Source organism: Papaver somniferum, chromosome 9, assembly GCF_003573695.1.
Source record: "Papaver somniferum cultivar HN1 chromosome 9, ASM357369v1, whole genome shotgun sequence".
NCBI classification, from domain to species: Eukaryota; Viridiplantae; Streptophyta; class Magnoliopsida; order Ranunculales; family Papaveraceae; genus Papaver; species Papaver somniferum.
In genome coordinates, this window is record NC_039366.1 from 44,397,177 (window position 1) to 44,412,324 (window position 15,148).

Consider the following 15,148-nt stretch of genomic DNA (forward strand, 5'->3'; position numbering starts at 1 on the left):
TCTTTTTTCTAGGTTTTCTCTTTCCCATTTTTATGATGATAAAAATCGTTTTTGATGATGGATTTCAGTAAACAATTTGTCGAGAGTAGAATTTACCAATTTCAGTTAACAATTTATCGAGAGCAGGAAGAAATTAAAAAAATTTTCTTTCTGAGAGTGTTTTGCAGTTATGTAACTGGCGGAGAAATAAATGGGGATATAACGATACATATCCTGAAATTTAATATTTTATTGAAGATTATTTTGGTAATCTAACTTCTAATATTATGGTAGGGCCTTAAAAATAATTTACATATTTATTTATATGACCCTGGGGTCGCGAGAGTAAGACCCATAGTATATAGGGTCATAAGAATAATTCACTCAAGTATATACATGCAAACCCTAATATCATATACCATATACCAGCTGGCGCAGACAAACAAACCCTAACCCTATCTACGTAGACAAACAAACACAGCCTGTGGTTAATTTGAAAATGGACGGATGTTATTCATGTAAATCATAATGTATTAAACTGAAGCTATTTCGAATACATTTTCAACAAATCCATACACAATCTTATTCTTTACTTGGTTTTTAAAATCAAAGTACTCGAAATGAACAGAAAGTCTTAATTCTCTTTTTGCAATCTGTAATCAAATGCACTTGGTAACAACTTAAAAAATTCTGTTAAGCACTTCCTTGGGTTGAGAAATAGAGGACTGCCAAACCGAGCACAATTATGGATGATTCTGGTGACTTGCCTGAAAGAGAGAAAAGACATCAATTACAGATTATTCATTTAAAATGATGTGGTAGAAAGCAACGTGCGACTTACCAAATCAAAAATTCTAAGCATACATCGGGACGGGGCGAGACGAAGCCGAGCCAAGCATGCATTGGGACCAGGCAAGGCGATGCCGAGCCACACCAAATGCATTGGGACGGGACGAGGCGTTGCGAGCCACACCAAATCAAAAATCCTAAGCCACGGGACGTGGCGAAGCCCCTCGACACCAAATAAAAATGCACGATGGGAAACGCGAAGTCACATCACACCAAACCAAAAATATGGTTAAAAGTAAAAAAGTTATGGTCGATGGTTTTCGGGTCCGCCCGGGCGTAGCACGGGCACAAAATCTAGTTGAATAGATTCTGCCTGCGCAGCAACTACGGCTAGCTCAGTTAGTCAAGGAATTCATCTTTGAATGCTTTAGTTCGACCCACCGTTTGAGCTCAAACCGATAACCTCATAAATACCCTCCCCCGAGTTGGCTCCGTGGAAGAGTCATAACGGCTCAAGCTAGCTAATAACTCTAGTTAGAACTTAGAATCAAACACGAGGAATGGATGTAGGTCAAGTTACAAACTTGACCGTAGTTAGTTTCTTCTTTACAGATTAGCCAATACCCAATAAAAACTAGGGTTACGAAGAAAAGCTATGGATTCTTGAATATCTTTCTCTTCTCTATGGGATCTCTTTCTATACTTTATCATTTCTCAATTCATCTTCTGCAATTTCAATTTGATCCAAGTATAAGATTCAATTAATCAATGGAGACTCAATGGATTACTGAATTTCCTCATACAAATATGGATAAAAGACCTAGAAAAAGACCGAGATTAGCTTGGGATATTCCTCCTCCTGTACCTCCTCCGAAGGTATAATTTTCTCCCTTCTGAATGATTTTCATTTTTCATTTTTTAATTTCAATTATTTTGCTCAGATTTTTCTGTTAAATTTCATTTTGCAAGGATTCGTGTGTTATGTATGCAAATTTTGACAGGTTTTATGATTATCTACTTTTTTGTTGTTGAATGTTTTGATTTGGTTGTCCGTTTGTAAATGAAACCTTAAACTGGGGATTGGCAATCTATGTTTTACAAAATTAAGATCTTATTTTTTTGGATGAATGATTGGAATTTGACAATTTGTCCAAATGATCAAGTTCTCAGCTTATTTCAGAATTTATTGTTTTGGTTGATGACTGGATTTATCTTGATACGGAGTTGTGATATTTATATACTGATGACTACTGTTTTGTTTCATTTAGGCACTGCCTGCAATATACTGTGGGCAAGAGTTTATGAGCGGGGTTGGCTCCAGAAATACTGGTGCTCCTCTGTATTACAAATCACAGATTCGGAATGGATCTCCACCTTGGAGGAATGATGATAAAGATGGACACTATGTATTTGTTATCGGAGAGAATTTAACTCTTCGCTGTAATGCTCTCTCACCACAATCAGCTTTTTGTTTCTTCTATTTCCTTTCGTTGTTTGCCCTTTGAACTCCTGTGTTTCTTCCTTCTGCAGATAAAATTCTCAGTAAAATGGGTGAAGGTTAGTGCACAGTATTTCTTTATTTAATTTACGGTTCTCAGTGTTTGGTGCAATTTTTGAAAGGGATGCTATTCTAATGTTATGCTTTGTTTGGTGTAATTTAATTCAGGGACATTTGGACAAGTATTAGAATGTTGGGACAATGAAAAGAGAGAAGCTGTTGCTATTAAAGTTGTACGTTCAATTCAAAAGTATCGTGAGGCTGCCATGATTGAAATTGACGTTCTTCAAAAGCTTGCAAGACATGATGTTGGTGGCGCTCGGTAAGGGTTTCTGTCATGCTCATTATTTTTGAACTTTGAGAAGTATTTTGTATAAATGGTTTTATTCTTTGCAGTTGTGTGCAAATACGGAATTGGTTTGACTATCGTAATCATATTTGTATCGTAAGTACATTAATGATGTTTATTTTATTCATTTGGGAGTGAAAGTGCATTTTTGTCTACCTGTGTGAGAGTTAAAATTTGAGGGATGGTTTCAACAGGTATTTGAGAAGCTTGGACCGAGCTTGTACGATTTTCTTCGCAAAAATAGCTACCGTTCTTTTCCCATCGATCTTGTTCGGGAGCTTGGCAGACAGCTTTTGGAGTCTGTAGCATGTGTGTGGGATATACTTGCAACTTTTTTCCCTTAATGCTGTCCAAATGATCTCATAAGAAATTGGCAGTTGAGCATTAAGGGATCCTCCATTTCTATCAGTCTACCGACTTCCCTGTTGGGTAGATCTTTTGAATTGGAGTGATCTCATGATTCTGTTAAAAGAAGTTTCCCAGTTAACACACACACACACATACAGACGCGTATGTATATATATTTCTTGCTCTGTTTTCTCATAGTTTGCTACTGCTTTAATATGGCAGTTATGCATGATCTAAGACTCATTCATACCGATTTGAAGCCAGAAAACATTCTGTTTGTTTCTCCAGAGTACATCAGGGTGCCCGATTACAAGGTATTGATAAGTGATATCCACGTTCATTGTTCTGATGGCTATATGCTCTGTCTTTGTTTCAAATATTTTTACTAATTACTTTTCCTTGTTACCTTTTGGTCATAATATAGTATATGCCCCGGACCACTAAAGATGCTTGCTACTTCAGAAATTTACCACTATCTAGTTCTATCAAGCTCATTGATTTCGGAAGTACAACATTTGAACATCAAGACCACACATATGTGGTATCTACGCGCCATTACCGGGCCCCAGAGGTCATCTTAGGTAATACCTCGTCTTTTATTAATTTTCTGATGCCAACAAATAGACCCTTGCATATGGTGATTGTGGTTACATGTTGTTATGTGCAGGGCTTGGATGGAACTACCCCTGTGATTTATGGAGTGTAGGTTGCATACTTGTTGAGCTTTGCTCGGTGAGTGCAGTTGATTGAATTCTCTACTCCAGCTTTGACTACCTTTAAATTTTTGTGTCTACTCCATCTGCTTTATGCTATAATGGCAAATGTTCTTTGTAACTTTAGAGTCCAGATAGACGGTACCTAGATCTTGCAACAGATAAACATTTGAGACATCATATTTGTTCAGTTCAGACACCATTCTTTTCAGCGTGTGCTTTTTTGCTTGTCCGGTTATATTATGGTCAATTTGGTTGTGTAGGGAGAGGCCCTTTTTCAGACCCATGAAAACCTGGAACATCTTGCCATGATGGAGAAGGTGTTAGGTCCACTACCCCCGCACATGATGGTTAGAGCTGAGTAAGTATAAACATTTTTAATTTAGTAGTTTTTGATTTAATATATGTTTTCCTGATTTTTTCAAAAAAAATAATAGTGATCTGTGTTTGTTCAAGTCGACGAGCTGAGAAGTACTTCAGAAGGGGTGCACGCTGTCGATTGGACTGGCCTGAAGGTGCAAATTCAAGGGAAAGCATGAGGGCGGTTTGGAAATTGCCTCGCCTCCAAGTATAGTTTATTTCCATTTGTGTTGTCAAAATTAGAAAAGTTTAGCTGTAGACTGGGGTTACAATGATTCCAGAGGAGACTATCTTGGAGGACTAACCATCTGTTTGTTCTTTGTTTTGTAGAATCTGGTGATGCAGCACGTAGATCATTCTGCAGGGGATCTAATAGATCTATTGCAAGGGCTTCTGCGGTACGATCCATCTGTCCGACTAACAGCAAGGGAAGCTTTAAGACATCCCTTCTTCACAAGAGACCTTAGAAGGGGTGGCCATTTCTTTTAATCTGGTAATTTGAACTCTCGTTTGGGTTTCGAGTCGCATGTGCTGAAAGAATTCATACAATATTGAGAAAGGAAGTGCAAACCATTTTTTAGATGTGTGGGAATGCTGTTTTTCCCGAATTAATTGTAAGAACAATACTGATGTATATTATATTGGGAGTTGTTACTTCATGTTAGCCTTCTTTTTTTTGCTCTTCATTTTCTTGTAACAGTTTGGTCTTTTTCTTTTTTGAATTACTTACAGAAGTAATCCCATCTGTTAAAAAAGTTACTACTATTTTGTGCTTGGCTGGAAGAATTGTGTAACTTTTATGTTGTGTTTTGAATTGCTTTTCTTTTCTGAACTGTTTGCTTTAACCATGAGTTGCAATTGAATTTCCTATCTTTTTTGCAAATTGTTAATAAGAAAAGGATCTCTTTCTTTTATTTCTTTTGGCAATAACTGACATTATTTTAGGATCAGAGCTGGAACGTGCTACCTGCTAGGCTCTGCGTCACCGACCAACCCGGCATGCCTCCACATTTTTTGAGTATGTATGCTGGACAGTTTTTTTTTTTTGTGTACAATATTTAACTATCTATTTTTCTACAGAGGATGTTTTTGACTTAGCAGTGGTGAAGTCTAGCGTTTTCACTTGTAGGTTCAATTATGGTAGCATCGGAAGGTAAATTTGTTGGAGGCAGCGCATAATTGATACTACATGTTTATCTATTTTTTTCCCTCAGATAGATGCTCCAACTTCGGTAGTATATAGTGAAGTGATATATTGTTTCTTTTCCTTGCCCCAAAGCAATTTCTTTATTTGTTGTTAGCAGCGTAAAGGGGAGACTGTTGTTTGTGCTACTTGTAATCAGATCATAGTTCGGCAGTAAAATAATTTAGAGATTATACGATAGAACTAAAATTATCAAGTAGTTCTCATCTCACGAGGAACCATCATTCAGCAAAATTATCAAGTAGAACCATCCTTCAGCACGATGGATTCCTATTTTCCTCCCCATGAGGTAGATGTTGAGAGGGTTCAGGAGCTTTCACCTGTTGTAAAACTGGTAGGGGTTAAACTAGTTTTACACGAACCCTGGATCCACAACGTTTGGCAATACGATTCCCAGTTATACATTGACGTAGAATCTCTCACTTCAAGAGGAAGAAACAAAAAAATAAAAAAAAAATGAAATTCTACGTTTTGGTGGTAAGACCAAAACAAGTTTAGTCTATTTTGTTGGGAGACTAATCATGAAGAAATGTTTAGCGATTTGGCAAAAAATCACGATGATTTAATTATAGAAGATATTGACGAGTTTGATAATTGACAACAGGCAGTGGTCCTCATTGCGATATGCAAGTTGCCCTTTGATTTTTAGGTTTCATAAGTTGAGCAAGTTGCCCTTTGATTTTTAGGTTTCATAAGTTGTTTTTCTGGGCTATTCGTTCTTTGTCAGTTGTATTCGTCCGCGCATGTACTTATTTCTTTTTTTTTTTAAATAAATTTTGTCTATTTTGTATGTGCAGGCGTGAAATAAACGTATGTTTTATGAGTTCTCCGTATCACTTGTTTTGCAAGGAAGGCTATTATTGGGGCGTCACACTCCAATAGAGGAGCTTCACTGGGATTCTTAGTGTCCAAAAAAGTGGTTATGGGATATCCTAACACAAAAATAAAATGTCTAGATTACCCTTGAACTCATAAAAACTTAAAAACCTAATCTTTCTCTCCTCAATAAACCACCAGACGATCAAATTCATCACCAACAACTGAATCAAGAATTTGAAGAATCACGATTTCAAACTCCTCAACAAGAACTCATGGTTTATGTTAGGTATTAATCGATAACCCATCTTGTTTTTACTCGTTTTTGTGCTAAAAATAGGTTAGATTGAATGAAATCGAAGTCAAATTAGGGTTTTAGTTGCGTTTCGAAGCTAACCGTAATTATAGTTTCTGAAGATATTACGGTTAGGTTTGGATGATTCCAAACCGTAAATCTGATTTGCATGAGGTATTCCCAGCCGTAAAATTTGTATTTCCAACCATAAGAATAAAATCTAAATCACAAGAAAATTTACGGTTGGTAATGAAAAATTCGAACCTAACCGTAAACTGAGTTACGGTTTGGAATTGTGTAAAACCCAACCGTAAACTGGGTTACTGTTGGGTTCATAGTGCCATTTTCCCAACCGTAATGGTCCTACGACTGGGTTTTGTCTCATTGATTACCAGTTACGGTTTGGAGTTCATCCAAACCTAACTGTAAATAGAGGTTACGGTTGGTAACGAAGTTCAAACCCAACCGTAATCGGGCATGTAAGTCGAAATATCTGAAATTGTTTTATGTACTTTAGCTAATTTTGAGCGAAATTGAACTCATGCGAGATAGTTTAGAGGCATACAATTTTTTTTTTCTTCTCTCTAGTTTTTTTCCCACAAAAACTTTGTCCCAAAATTCACCAAGTATATAACAAATTCATTAGTTTAATTATTATCTAATTAAATAAAATTAACATTAACTAAATAAGGGTTGTTTAGTCATTACAAAATTATTTGAGATAAGGGGTTTTTAATATTACTTATGAGTGACCCGTTTTTGTCCTATTAGGTGACACTCCTCTAATGGAATGTGATGCCCCAACTGGGTTGCAGGGACGCTCCATTTCTTGAGCCGTGTCCGCGTCCAACTCGCGTCGGACACGAGATGCGCATGGGACACTGACATGACGCGTGTCTGACGCACCAATTTGCACGTCCTGCGCGCGTCTGGTTTTGACGCACCGATGACGCGTGTCCGACGCATTTTTTTCCGTTTTCATTTAAACTTCTTCCTTTATTTACTATTATTAACCAAATGAAGAAAGACAAACATTTAGATCAATATGTCTTTATTAGGTTTTTGTAATTGAAAATGATATCACGTATACCCTTAGTTAGGCATGTGTTGTTCTAAAAATGGATTTTGATTGTGCCATGTGTTTAGTAGTGACTGATTGTGACTTTCGGCGTGTATAAACAAAAGATATCTTCTTTTCTATTAAATTTATACAATGTAGCATCATTTTCTAATTTTTAGAATCGAAATACTTGACTTTACTGTATAATACATGATTAAATAAATAAAATATGTATATACGTGTCCGCGTCCTAGTTTTTTGAGAATTTTGTAGTGTCCGCGTCGGCGTCGGCGTCGTGTCGTATCCACGTCTACGCGTCCGCGTCTGTGCAACCGAGCTCCCCAATAATAGCCTTCTTTGCAAGCTAGTTGCAACCACACCTTCAAAACAAGCGTCAGCCCTTGTTCTTTCATATGTAAAAAGAAAAATAACAAAAGAAAGAAAGTGCTGGGAAGTTTCACTAAATAACATCGGTGTCATAAACAATTACGGTGGTCATTTTCGTTTGGTTTCCAACAAGAAGTCATGTGCTTGCTGTGCAATATTCCCCATGACATGATATAAATATTATTCGAATGAATTTCAGCCGTATCCACCATCTATAGTTGAACTTCACCTAAGGCTTAACTGTATGAGCTAGATATCTAGTTGCTAGATTGGCCATCCACGTCAGTATGGGCAATCTCCTAAATTTTATGGGATGGATAATTTAGTAGCTAGATTAGCAGCGGGACCACCATATAACGCCGAACCATACGACGTTGAACGCCGAACCGTTCGGCGTTTTAAATCTCAGTCGTTAGATTAGAAATTTTCTCCCAACGCTGAACGATTCAGCGTTTAGACCACTTTTTGAGCGCCGAACGGTTCAGCGTTTCAATCTCGCTGATAGTTGGACTGCGAGCACCTGGTAGGAGAGAGAACTATCAATGATCACTGTTAATTTTTTTCAACACTTATTTTTTTGATTTGCAACATTTTTTGGCCAATCTAGCACTCCAATCCAGTCCATAAGGGTTAGCCTAATCTTTCTCCCTATCTTTCTCCATAAGGGTCCACGTAAGGTGTACCTATCTTTCTCCCTCTCCCGCGGGCAGCACTAGTTGAAAGAAAACGTACACTATCTGCGTAGAGTGTAGACGATAAAAATATCCAAAATAAATAAATAAAAATCCCTATAGCTGTGACCCACAAAAATAATTCACATGTCCTGACAACATTATCTTTCTCTAAATATCGCTCCTAATTCTCATTTAGTGCCACACAAAACCCTAATTAAAATTACTAGTTAACAGAAATATAAAAGTGTACACTCCCCTTTCCTCAACTCCTTTCGTTATACTCTAGGTTTGTTTTCTTTTTATCTCTAACTCAGAGGTGAATATGGTGGATCCGATAATCGGCGATGGCATTTCTGGAGACACAGAAGAACGCTTGTTACCGGACTCAGAAAACGATAACCAATGGAGATTAAATTTTAATGATTTTGAAAGATATGATCATCAAGGAAGAAGAGGAACTACTAATACTCAATGTTTTCACAAGTGTCTCGAGGTTTTAGGTAAAAAAATTGATTTGGATTTTATATGTTTTTTCTTGTGTCTAGAATTATTCTTTGTTTGACTAATTGTATCATGGCTATTATTATTATTATTATTATTATTATGTGTGTGTGTTTCTTGTTCAGGTTATTTCTGCTTCTTTTTGTTTTTTACTCTTTATTACTTTGTTCTTATTCTCACTGATTTTAGTATTATTCTGTCCATTTTCCCTGACAGATTTTTTTTAGCAGAATATTAAAATTGTGCTGGATTTTACTGATTGAGAAAGAACACATGTTTAATTTGTATTTTTTTCCTTGATCAGAAACGTAAGTTATTCTATACATCAGGTAATATTAAAAAGTTAAAATTTAGGTTTTTTTTTTTATCTTGTTAGTCTATTTTCTAAAAGCAGATTAGATTCTTTAATGAGTAATCTATACTCAGGAATTTCTACTTCAGTATATATTGGTCTAATGAATCTATTCCTTTTTTCGACAAGATTATTGGTTCTTCTTTTATTTCTTGGTTTGGAATTCTTTTAATTTTCATCAACTTGTTTCCTATCGGAATTTCAGTTTTATAAGCAATTTGATGGACTAGAATTGTATGCAAAAGTTTTGGTTTCAGAGACATCTGATTTTGTGTTCTTACGACCATGATCCGAAACTTGTGTGCTTTAACAGGGCTTTATAAAGGTATGGGGAGGTTTCATGGAACTTAGAATAGAGACTTGGCACTTCAGTAATAATTTTTGGGTACCTTGAGGGCTTTTAGTTCACTAATTATGTGTTATTTGAAGTCAACTGATTTTAAAGTTGTCTGGCTTGGTAGATTCAAATAGAGTGTTATCAGTCATGTGATCGCGTAGCAACATGTGTTATATATCATAGAAATCCCATAACCTTAACTTAGTTTTGGCACATTTTGATGTGGTTGTAGCTCCAGAAGATGTGGTGGCCACTTATTACCAGCAACAGGTACAAATGTTGGATGGGTTCAGTGAGATGGATGCGTTAACTGATCATGATTTTCTCCCCGGAATGACAAAGGTTTGAACACCTGCTTCTAGGACCAGGAAAACTCAATACTGTGGCATTTGACTGGTTTGCTCCATGAGTTGAAACATGAATTTCTTTTAATGTTTCAGGAGGAGCAAGAAAATTTGGCTAAAAGTGAAAACTGGGCTATCAGAATATCAAATATAGCAAATATGCTTCTTTTTGCTGGAAAAGTTTTTGCTTCAGTCCAGAGTGGTTCATTGTCGATAATAGCGTCTACACTGGATTCACTTCTTGATCTCTTATCAGGTTTCATTTTGTGGTTCACCTCATTCTCTATGCAGACCCCAAACCCCTACCGATATCCTATTGGGAAAAAACGCATGCAACCATTGGTCAGTTTCCTTTCTCTTAGGCTCAAATAAGAATTCCTGTGTTTTCTTATAACTATTATGGGATTTGATACAGTCCATGTGTTTTTATGAATAGCCCTGAGATGACCTTTTGGGATTACTAACAAAAGCATTAGCTTTATTTATTAAATCCTGGATCCAAATGACTTTGCAGGGAATCATTGTTTTTGCCTCTGTAATGGCGACATTGGGGTTGCAGATTATTTTGGAGTCAGTACGTACCCTGATAACTCATGTAAGTGGGTAGTTACCCTTTTCGGGACTAGAACCATAATGTGATGTCCTTGATATATTTTTTTGTTGTTGAGAAATATGATGCAGCCTTGTGCATGGCCATCTCTGTTTTAAACCCTGACTTATTGCTTTTTTTTTCGCTTTTTTTTCCACAGCATGATTTCAACTTGACTAAGGTGCAACAGCTGTGGGTGATTGGGATCATGTGCACTGTAACATTGGTTAAGTTTTGCCTGATGCTTTATTGTCGCACTTTCTCCAATGAAATTGTCAAAGCTTATGCTCAGGATCATTTCTTTGATGTCGTGACCAACATCATTGGTCTAGTTGCTGCCATCCTTGCAAATTACTTCAAGGATTGGATGGACCCTGTTGGGGCTATAATTGTAAGTGACGCTTTGTGATTTCCTCTCTTTCTTTCTCAGAGGATTAATGTGATGTTAGGGGCAGTACTCTTTATCTCAACTAGATCCCCCACAATGTTAAACAATTATTGAGTTTTAAGGCCTAAGCCAATTGCTCTAATTGACAGAAGAATATAATACTAGGCAGCATGTTTTTAGGACCACATGGTTAGAGATTTAAATCCCGATATTCATCATATTAAATCGTAATGGTGGTTTTAATTTTTGTTAGGATGACCGTCTCTTTCTCATGCATGACTGTTGTTGATTCTTTTTTCTTGCAGTTAGCACTGTACACAATTCGAACATGGTCATCAACAGTACTTGAAAATGTGAACTCACTTGTAGGCAGATCAGCAGCACCTGAGTATCTCCAGAAGCTAACATACCTTTGCTGGAACCATCACAAGGCTATAATGCACATCGACACTGTCCGAGCTTACACATTTGGATCTCACTACTTTGTTGAGGTCGACATCGTTTTGCCATCTGCAATGCCACTGAGGGAGGCACATGATGTCGGAGAGTCCTTGCAGATAAAACTTGAACGCTTGCCAGAGATTGAGCGCGCCTTTGTTCATCTTGATTATGAATTTACCCACAAACCTGAGCATGCCCAATCTTAAACCTTAAGGTCAGGGAACATACGTATGTTGTTGAATAAACGTACAAATTGTAGTTATCTTGTTGTCTGGATTTTAATCTGACTAGCAGTGGACCAATGTTTCTACCAGTTTATTTACTAAATGAGATTTCTTAGCTTTTTTCTCATGCGACTTTGCTCAGTGGTGTCATTTAGAAACTGTTTCATCAAACCTCAGTCAGTCTCATTTAACTGGGATGTGTTTCCTTGACAACTCATTTTTTTTCTTCTTCTCGCATGTTATTGGTGAAGGTTATCTTTGACTTGGGTTGTCCTTGTGTTCCATGCTTCCTTTATTATAAGTTTTGCAATAATTTGTACCTGCGTTTTTTATGTTCTTAACTTGTGCATTTCGTAGCGGACAAAAAGGATTTCTTTTCCTTTTCTTTTTAAAAGTCAACAGAATTACTATATGATACTCAGAGTTACACGAGAGAGGGTATACTCAGAGATTCATGAGTGGTTGAGCATTTAGAAATTAAGCAAGCAGTGGTTGAGCATTTTATTCAGGAAGATGATACGAATACTTATTATTATTTTCTGGATGGAAAGATAAAACATTAAATAAATGACTGTTTAGACCGTTTGTGCAGTTATGTCATAGCAAAAACTATTGATAAACTAGCGAGAATATGTTCATCACCTATCCTGTCTGGCTCACAAAAAAGACTGTATTTTCTACGTGAATAATCTGATGGGTGATCTTTTCTCACAGGAATAGTGGCGTCCCCTGCTCTGCTTCTCTCCCTCCCAACGACTCTTTTTCTTCAATCTCGTCCTCAATCTTTGATCTTCAAGGATGTCGACATGATCAATTTGTTCCCTAGCCAGATGGGGATGACATGATCAATTTGTTTTAATTTGTTCAAATTACAGTGGAAAAAATGGGAAATGAAAGCTTACATCTATAGTTCATTAAGCATATTTAGCATATACCTAATTCATATTTCTTTTATTTCATTAGAATCCATCTGTTTCCTAAACATCTTTACCCTTTCCTACTCCTTCGGCTTTTGATTTCAAATTATTTTTCTTTCGCTTTTTTCTTCTAATCGATCTGCTTCTTCTCTGACTTCTCTTCTTTATATTCTTTGAATGAGTGAAATTGGCTTTAAGTAAATCATTATGCTATCTTTCAAATCTGACCTTCCTTTTTATTTCATTAAGCTTTTTGATATTTGTTTGATGATGAACCTTAATCTAAACAAGTAGTTCTTGTGTCAGTCTAGTTCTTCATAACCGGAGTGCACTCCTTCTTTCGCCGGTTTCCTTGATGTTTAGGTGTCTCAAACTAAGATTAGCAAATTCTTTGGGTACCTAATCTCCATTTTCCTTTTCTTGCGGCTTCCCTGGTCTGTGAGCGAATCTATCTGATAAATTTTCTCCCTTTTCTATTATCTGTTTTTGTTAGGATCATCGTCAAAATTAAAAGTTTCGAACCTACGGTATAAGATGAAAAATCGTCTATTAGGTTGGAAAAACCTTAATTCTGCTGGTAGGGCCGTGATGATTAAAAATGTTACCTCTTCCCTATGTGTTTACCAAATGAATTGCTTTAAAATTCCTGTGAAAATTTGCAACACTTTTACCAAAATGCAGAGAGATTTTTGGTGGGTTAAAAATGAGAAAGGTAAGAATGAAAATGATAAGAAAGGAGTGTATCTTAAGGGTTGGGAACCTGTTTGTAAGCCTTTAAGTGAAGGTGGTTTAGGTTTTCAGAACATGCATAAGTTTAACCTTGATATGATAGCCAAAACGGGATGGAGACTCCAAGAAAATCCTTCTTCCCTATGTGCCTCCATTCTCAAAGCTAAGTATTATCCGAAACGTGACATTTTGCATATTAACACTAAACCTAAACATAGAGATAGTTGGATATGGAAAGGTATTCTCACAGGTGTTCAACAAATCAAGAAAAATTGTTTCTGGAAAATTGGTAATGGGAAAATATTGATATTTGGGATGACTATTGGATACCAAACACAAAGCCTCCTCTAACTAAGCCTGCTTCAGGGGATGAAAATTTTAAGAAGGATAGTCAACTAATAACTGTTATGAGAACTTGGGATCATGCCAAACTGATAATTTGCTTTGATCAAGCTACCATTGATAAGATCGTGAGACTTCAAATACCAGCTTCAGCCATGGAAGATGCACCTCTTTGGAACTTAAACAACACAGGTAAGTTCACTATTAAATCTTTATACGATTCCATTAATTCTACTGGCGATGATTCTAAGGATTGGAATAAAGTTTGGAACATGAAAGTAACACCTTCAGTTAAAACCTTTGTTTGGAAGACAACTCAATCCATACTTCCCAATAGTATGAGAGTGGCAGCAATACTACCAAATATTAATACTACATGTACTTTGTGCAATAATGGTGAAGAGACTCTTACTCATCTCTTCCTTCAGTGCAACTTTGTATCCCAGGTATGGATGCACCTTAACTTTGATATGCAGTATGTCTCTAATGGTACTTCTACTTTTCATGGTTGGCTCAATAACTGGTTTGATAACCAAGACAGAAATGGATATGCGATGGATTGGTCTGATTTTTGTAGCATTGTAATTTGGCATGTTTGGAAAGCGAGATGCAACCTGGTGTTTAAAAAGACAAAGCAGAAACGTGCTGAAACTGCTAGAACTATAGTCAAATATATTAACAGTTTCACGAATGTGAAAAAATTTGACTATGACATTATGCAATCTCTTTATTATAATCCCATGAATGACGAAACATTGGAAATAAAGAATATTGAACCTGATGGGTGTAAGGTTTTCTTGTCTCTTAGGATAAATATTGCTTTGTCAATGTCGAATCCTATCACTAGTTCTGGGATTGGACTAACTCTTTGTGATTGTACAGGTATCATAGTTGAAGCAAGGGGTTTGAATGCTGACTGTGGTACCAGAGAAGAACTAGAAATGAAAGGGGCTGAAGATGATTTCCAGTGGGCAACACAATGGAGTGGGCACAACATCATTTTTCAAAACGATTCTGAACCCACTCTAAAGCTGCTAACAAGAATGTACGCCAATGCCCGTGAAAGAAGATACACTATCAATGACGACTTTGGAATTACGACAAACAATTGTATAAACTTTAAAGTCCAAGCTTTTGTTTTGAAAAATAAGTTTGATATTATTGAGGCATCCCATATATCAACCTTTTGTAATCGATATGCTATTAAAATTTTTTGGTTAGGTGAAGATCTTAGAGTAATCTTAAACAATCTTCAATTCCAGTTCTGGAATACGAATGTAACTAATGCTCTTTATCTCCCTCTACACAATGAGGAAGAGGAGAGTTTAATCAATGTATGAGGTTTTTCCTCTTTTTTCGAGAAAAAAATAGTCAAAATTAAAATAAATAATAACTAAATTAAGAAAAATATAAAACACAAAACATTAGGAATTCATTCTTTACTTATATTTAAAGATGCAGTCCCAAGCTACATATTCTAATCTTTTCTTCCAAACCGATCCCTGATATTCC

At 36.4% G+C, this 15,148-nt stretch overlaps 2 protein-coding genes across 3 annotated transcripts; both read left to right on the top strand.

Annotated features, from left to right (window-relative positions):
* Window positions 1–1,343: 1,343 nt before the first annotated feature.
* Window positions 1,344–4,819, top strand: LOC113310398 (serine/threonine-protein kinase AFC1-like). Its single transcript, XM_026559066.1, has 12 exons — window positions 1,344–1,644; window positions 2,037–2,208; window positions 2,299–2,325; window positions 2,435–2,588; window positions 2,663–2,711; window positions 2,810–2,924; window positions 3,186–3,277; window positions 3,388–3,544; window positions 3,631–3,695; window positions 3,940–4,037; window positions 4,133–4,244; window positions 4,367–4,819. The coding sequence occupies exons 1-12, from the start codon at window positions 1,537–1,539 to the stop codon at window positions 4,523–4,525; spliced, it is 1,308 nt and encodes a 435-aa protein (XP_026414851.1). The 5' UTR covers window positions 1,344–1,536; the 3' UTR covers window positions 4,526–4,819.
* Window positions 4,820–8,685: 3,866 nt separating this feature from the next.
* Window positions 8,686–11,775, top strand: LOC113310907 (metal tolerance protein 5-like). Of its 2 annotated transcripts, none has more exons than XM_026559724.1 (6): window positions 8,686–8,972; window positions 9,895–10,004; window positions 10,103–10,348; window positions 10,521–10,601; window positions 10,756–10,986; window positions 11,289–11,775. In XM_026559724.1, the coding sequence occupies exons 1-6, from the start codon at window positions 8,795–8,797 to the stop codon at window positions 11,628–11,630; spliced, it is 1,188 nt and encodes a 395-aa protein (XP_026415509.1). In that variant the 5' UTR covers window positions 8,686–8,794; the 3' UTR covers window positions 11,631–11,775. The 2 variants fall into 2 exon arrangements, with proteins under 2 accessions (XP_026415509.1, XP_026415510.1); XM_026559725.1 differs by lacking the exon at window positions 8,686–8,972 and adding an exon at window positions 9,471–9,650.
* Window positions 11,776–15,148: the final 3,373 nt, after the last annotated feature.